Source organism: Nematolebias whitei, chromosome 6 (genome assembly GCF_014905685.2).
Source record: "Nematolebias whitei isolate Nwh7 chromosome 6, NemWhi1, whole genome shotgun sequence".
In the NCBI taxonomy this organism is placed as follows: Eukaryota; Metazoa; Chordata; class Actinopteri; order Cyprinodontiformes; family Rivulidae; genus Nematolebias; species Nematolebias whitei.
In genome coordinates this window covers 20565667-20572175 of record NC_056503.1, presented here as the reverse complement: position 1 = coordinate 20572175, position 6509 = coordinate 20565667, and the positions used below count along the sequence as shown (strand labels likewise).

Below are 6509 nucleotides of genomic sequence, written 5' to 3'. Positions count from 1 at the left end.
GCCAGCACCTCACAGAGCTGATCAGCACATTCCTTCAACACTTTTCCAGGGATGTTGTCTGGGCCAGTTGCTTTAGTGAGGGAGCGGGCAGCATGTCTCTTTAAGAAAAATGGTAGGGAGGCCACTTGACGTGACATGGGCTGTCTCTCCTTCCTGTTTTTCGGTTCTCAAAATGGCAGCTGCTTGGTGTGGTTTGAGCTCTTTAGCATAGCATTTTTCATATAAAGCTTTTAATAAAAAATCAGTAAACAAGTTCTCAGCTGCTTTTTGTAGAGAAAAACAACTTTTTACTCAAAGGCACGGGTTTCAATCGTGAATTTTGAAACTACTTGACAAGATGGACGTTTTTCACCAAGGTCGGCCTGTTAGCTTTGGATCGTTAAAATGGATTTTAAAGAGAAAGGGAGGGGTCAGTGAAGAGCATCGGAGTTGAGCCTTTTGTCATCCAGTGTCTTCATTAGAAAGAGACACAAAGAAACAATAAAGCCGATAAATGAAATGAGGTTGATAATTTTCATTTATCATGTGATTAATTGATTTGGTTATTGTGACAGGCCTAGATACAAGTCTGCGATATAGCAAACACACAAAAAAGAGATAACTCCAGCAGAATCACAGGAAATGCTGCAGACACAAACGAGTCGGCTTGCTGCACTGGGTACAGTAGATAACTGATCAGATGTGCTGTTGATTTAGACGAGTCGGGTCACTGCTCCGAGTTGAATATTTATTCAGGTCTCTCTTGTAAATGAGTCCTTGAGGCTCAATGAGACTAACCTGTATAAAGAAAGCTTGAATGAACAACCAGAAATGCTGTGGACTGAAGTGAGTCGTGTAAAGACTTAACACAGTTTGTTTTAATGGTGATGCAGGGTTGCGCAGCGTGAATGACTCAAGTGAATCATGTTGCTATAGTAAGTGATTCAGATTAGCCCGACTCCATAAAGTGAACTGGATTTATCAGCTCTACTAATGTGATTGGACTGATCCTTGTGTTGGTTTTTACCTTCAGTTTGTTACTTTCATTCCAAACATTCATTGCTGAGCTGGAGGAGACGCCAAGATGCCAAATTAAATCTAAACACTGGACCAAACGATCAGGCATGATGATAGTTCTTCTGTTTCTGATTTCACAACAACTTAAAAATCACACATGCTAACGTGTAGTATCTATATTTACCTCCTTAAAGTCAGCGTGCTGCATGTGACGTCATGTTTTCTTCCTCAGAACTGTAACGGTTTAAAAAGATGGAGGTCACGTTTTAATGAGAATGTGAACGATTGCACAAAAAATCAGTTCTGAGCACCAAGACCTGCAGAGTGACTTGACTAGACTTTTTAATTTTTTTTAATCTGTCATTTCTTCTAAAAAAAAAAAAGCCATTTCTTTTCCTTTGGAGATCCAAGTTTTAAACAGAAATTTCACCTTTTCTGTTGGTGCTTGAAGTATGTGTTAGATATGCTGCCTTCTCAGGAACAGGTGGCGGGCAGTGATTTTACTGCCTACACAAGTGTCCCCCCCCCCAATAAAAAAAATTTACTATCTAAAAAATCTACACAAAACTATGCATTTTCCATCCATTTGATGAGCATTTTACTAAACTCAGGATTAATACAACAACTTGAAATCAGTATATTCTGAACTTTATCAGAGATCATACTTGAAAACGGCATCACCCATATTTCCAGTGGCGGGCACGGCTCCACTACTCTGCTAATAGCAGAACTAACTTTCCAGTTAACAGATTAGCTTTTTCACTATCTTTGAAAACCTTTAGCAGAATTAGCTTCTGCTAAAGTGAAGTTCAACAAATTCAAGTCCGCTCATTTTTTTAAGACTGTTCTGAACACTGAAAGCGTACAGGAGAATAATTTGCACAGAGTGATGCTATGCAATGTAAAACTAAGGAAAGGTAAGCGCCACCTGGTGATGTCACCATCCTCACAGCACTTTTGTCCTCCTCATATCTACCTCAAACAGTCTCTGACTCCTGGTGTCAGTTTACAGTCAGAGACTTTAACATAAATGCCAAACCAGAACAGGAAAATAACTTAAAAACAATAATTTTCACACTCAAAAACATTGTAAACATAATTCCTACCCAGCATGCTTTGCAATGCTCTCACTGTCTCTGGGACGCGACTCACACTTTTCTTCACACATTAATACAAACAGATTTATTACTGAGATAATATTGATGATGACGACATACAGCAACTTTGTAGTAAATTTATAAAAGTAGTTAACAACAAAGAGGATCACCAAAGTGAGTTAATTTATGATCGTAAATGTTACGAGGGAGACGTCTGACATACATTGAATGCATCACTTTCCTTCAGCACAGCAGAGTTCTGCTCCATCTCCTTGGTTCTGATGGACCAGATTAATTGCTGGAAGCTCACCTCACCAGTGCTTAGTATATATTTAGTTAATGTTTTTCTTAGCTCATATCTTAGATTTTATTGCGGTTTTAATTTTACATTTTATTGTGGGATGTAACTGGGACCCTTTGTACATGATCTCATTCCACCACATGTACCACATGTGGTGTGTGACATAAATCTCTCTGACTCTGACTCTGGGATGCTTTACTTGTGATTTATGAACTGTTTTGAGTTGTGTTCACTTACGTTGTCACATTACAGACAGTCTTACAGTGTCAGGGACAGCAGTTTGATCAACGTTAGCGCTTTAGTGTTAGCTTTTGCAAATTTTTAAAGTCTGTTTAGCGGTTAGCGTTAGCAAAGCAAATTTTATTTTAAACAAAAGTTTCCTTCATCAACCTGAGTAACAAGTCACTACTCTATAAACAAAATGAACTATACCAGATAAAATGTTATAAAACATTTATAGAACAATGAATTTGTTGAGTCGAATACAAATGTAAAGGGCCTCACCAAGAAAAAACAGAAGATTGATAAACTTATATAACTAATTGTATACCTAATAAACTCCAACTACTTCCTAATAACGGCGCTGTGAAATCCTCTTCCATCCCAGTGTGCACATGCACACACCCCCACAGCACAGAATACAGAAATAAGCAGCATATAATAATATATATATATATATATATATATAAAATAGCAGATATTAAAATGTGGAAACCCATGGCTTACACACCAGCACATTTTTTTTATGTTAAAAGAATAGTTTTATTTTCAATTTAGTATGCACGGCTTATAGTCAGGTGTGTTCTATAAACTGGCAATTATGGTAATTCAATCTGAGAGCTAGATTTAAAACATTTTTCGTAGGGTGCAACTAAATGTTGACAAGGGCCAGATTTGGCCTGTGGGCCTTCAGTTTGACACGTCTGAAGCAACAGAACCAACAAAAACGTGCATGTTAGGCTGACTTCAGGCATCCATCCCTTGCAAAAGAGCTCTGTAATCTCAGTGGGATTTGCCTGGTTAAATAAAGGTTAATAAATAATAATAACAGCTGGGCTCACAGTTCTGAACTATAAAGAGGAAAAACTGAACATTACAAGAAGAGCAAACATTATCCAAGTAGAGAAAGTTCAACAAATAATAAAAAGTAGATGAATGTGAAACACGTGCAGAACAGAGTTCATCTTTACAAACTTCCTGAGGAATGTCGTTTCCTTCAGTTTTCAGCTCAGGCTGCAGAACATCAGCTGATGGTCAAATGTACAAACTGTTTATTGACCACAATCAGCTGAAAGTGACGTCCTGCAACAAACCAATCAATACTTTAATATTTTTTACTGTACCTGTGTCTCGTTCTCCTTCTACAACTTGATTGACAGCTGCTGCTGATGACATCATCACTCTTCATGATGCTGTGAGACGTTTTCATCAGTGATGAGAGTTTAAACAGACTGCGTTCACCAACATTTCCACCACACAGGATATCTGTTGATGTTGGAAATGACTCCCACCTCCTGCTCAGAAAGTTCTTGAGAAGGCTTATGAGTTCATTTTTTGTGGATTAGCTGTGGCAGCCATCTTGAATCAAGTTGACTCCAAAAGTTGATTGGCTATAAAAGTGCACCCGGTGATTACTTTAGGAGAATTTTATTAAAATGTTTACTCAAGGATGATCTGTTTTGCTAACAGACAGACAAACACACTAAGACACAGACAATTACATTCCATTGTGGCTAAGATAAAAACATATATCCATTTCAAACAGTAAGGTAACCACCTAACAAATGCGTGTTAATACGTGTATAATAATATATGTGTGTGTGTGTATATATATATATATATATATATATATATATATATATATATATATATATGGACATATTTTGTATTATAAAATCTGCACCAGATCAGGTGTTTATTCGTTTTAACAATTTCTGTAATTAAGCTCAATAAAATTAACAGTTACCGTCTTCAGGAGAGGCAGAAACTGTGAACAAGCCTTGATTTAGCTGTAATTAACAACGTAACATTTTTTTTCCTCTGTCAGAGCCGTTGGACCTGGGCATTGACGATGACATGCACGACTACGACACCGTAGCTTCTGATGAAGACACGGACAGCGAGCTGACCACCCAGAACAACAACAATACGCAGCGCAGCAACCGTGCAAAGGTAATTGCGCTTTACAAAGTCACATGTGCGCCCAAATGCTCGTTTTGGTTCAAGCTGCTGCACATGCATTCAAGTGAGCTGTTCATAAATGTTAGCCAGCGAGCCGTTTACACTCCGAGTTTATTAGAAGAGAGTTTGAACCAGTTTTTCCTGCTGTCTGCTCACATGGTGGCCTCTCCCGACATGCTTTGAGCGAAACAGCCACATCTGGGTCTGGCACATAGCTGCTGGTTGACATCATCATCTATTCTGGGCCCGTTTGCATTGTTCAAACATCCAGCCAGAGTTTTAGAGCAGAAGAGTCAGAGAATGATACAAGGACAGACGATGGGTGGTTAATAATTAGAATAACTCACAGGATCACATGAATATTTTAAATGGTTTTGTGTCGTTCAAAATGCTACGGTGAAGGAGTAAAAGAGCCCAGAATAGTGGTGTTAAGGTGTTGTTATTGGTTTAGCTGCAGGGAGTAGTAGAGGCTGAATCTGAGCATGCTTCAGGGTCACAGGAAGTGGTGGTGGTAGTGGGGGGGGGTGTACTGAGGGCAGAACTGAGGCTCTACTGTTTAACTGAGTGTAACGTAGCGCTCCCTCTCCCAGCTGCAAGCATCATTTGCACACAAGACGAGCCAACGAACATGCTCCCACGTTTTAATCCAGTGATAGATTTACTCACAAACACTAGATCAAGTCCCTCTGATGCTGATGATTTGTTTTCTACCCACGTGTCCACCTTCATTCATCCCGACCACATCAGAGCATGGACTCGTCGGACTTGTCGGACGGTCCCATCACCCTGCAGGAGTACCTGGAGGTGAAGAAGGCCCTGGCCTCCTCAGAAGCCAAGGTGCAGCAGCTGCTGAAGGTCAACAACAATCTGAGTGAGGAGCTCCGGAGGCTTCAGAAGGAGGTATGACAGAAAGAGCCAAGGACCAGCCAGGCAGCTGAAGGACAAAATAGTTCAGAATATAAAACTACAGCAGCTACAGGAACCCGAATGGGACAAACCGCACTGCACATCAACTACTTTACTGACTCTTAAAGTCAATAAATGTTAGTAAACGACTTTAGTCTTCATTCCAAGACTGCCATTAGGTCGACTTTACTAGACGATTTATTCAGATGACAGCTGTTCAGTGTTAGCTAAACACTGTAATGGTTGCTGCTTGTGTGTGTGTGTATGTGTGTGTGTGTGTGGTGGGGGGTTTTACAAAAACTAATCTTTGGCAGTCTTTAAAAAAAAGAGTGTATAATGCTTATCAGTTGTTTAGTGTTGCTTTTCTGTGAGTCATCATCATCAGCTGGTGTTTGTTTGTTACCCACAATTCATTTGTGTTTTTGTTGCCACATCTTACTGAGGAGTTATTAAATATCTGAAACAAACTTGCACCTTTTATAAAAATCAGCATTATATACACTAAATGACTAATAATGGCATCAAAGTAAAACTGTCCAAACTAGTTTTTATTTTTCCTTTTTGGTACAATTTACAGCAATGTTGGGGGATATGGGCTGGATTTATATTGTTGATTATCAGTTTATGAGTTAAGCTCATAAGATATGCATTTATTATGCAAATAACCTCGTTCTGTGGGCACCACCTCTCTTTGAGAGGAAAAATATGTCTCTATTTAACCCCAAATTAATGTAAACTGAAACAACAAAAAAGGTTGAATCATGTCATCTGGACTTCGTTTTTTTTGTTAAAAATAAACGTTTCGCCCCTCATCCAAGAGGCTTCGTCAGTCTGAGGCCTAGCCATCTGGTATTACCCAGAAGCCACCCTGACTCTTGTGTTTCAAGCCTGCCTCAGATACCCCTGAAGTCTGGCCTTTTCACTAATGGTTTCAAAAACACAAAGTTTGTTTTCTCAGTCATCCAGGTATATAACAACAAAAAAGGTTGAATCATGTCATCTGGACTTCGTTTTTTTGTTAAAAATAA

The 6509-nt window shown here is 39.1% G+C and overlaps 1 protein-coding gene across 1 annotated transcript in view; it reads left to right on the top strand.

The window, feature by feature from the left end:
- Nucleotides 1-6509, top strand: part of git1 (G protein-coupled receptor kinase interacting ArfGAP 1) — a 39748-nt gene that overhangs the window by 27402 nt on the left and 5837 nt on the right. The window contains exons 13-14 of the mRNA XM_037678095.1: nt 4442-4566; nt 5323-5475. Coding sequence (XP_037534023.1) covers nt 4442-4566; nt 5323-5475 — 278 coding nt within the window. The remainder of the gene's footprint in view (nt 1-4441; nt 4567-5322; nt 5476-6509) is intronic.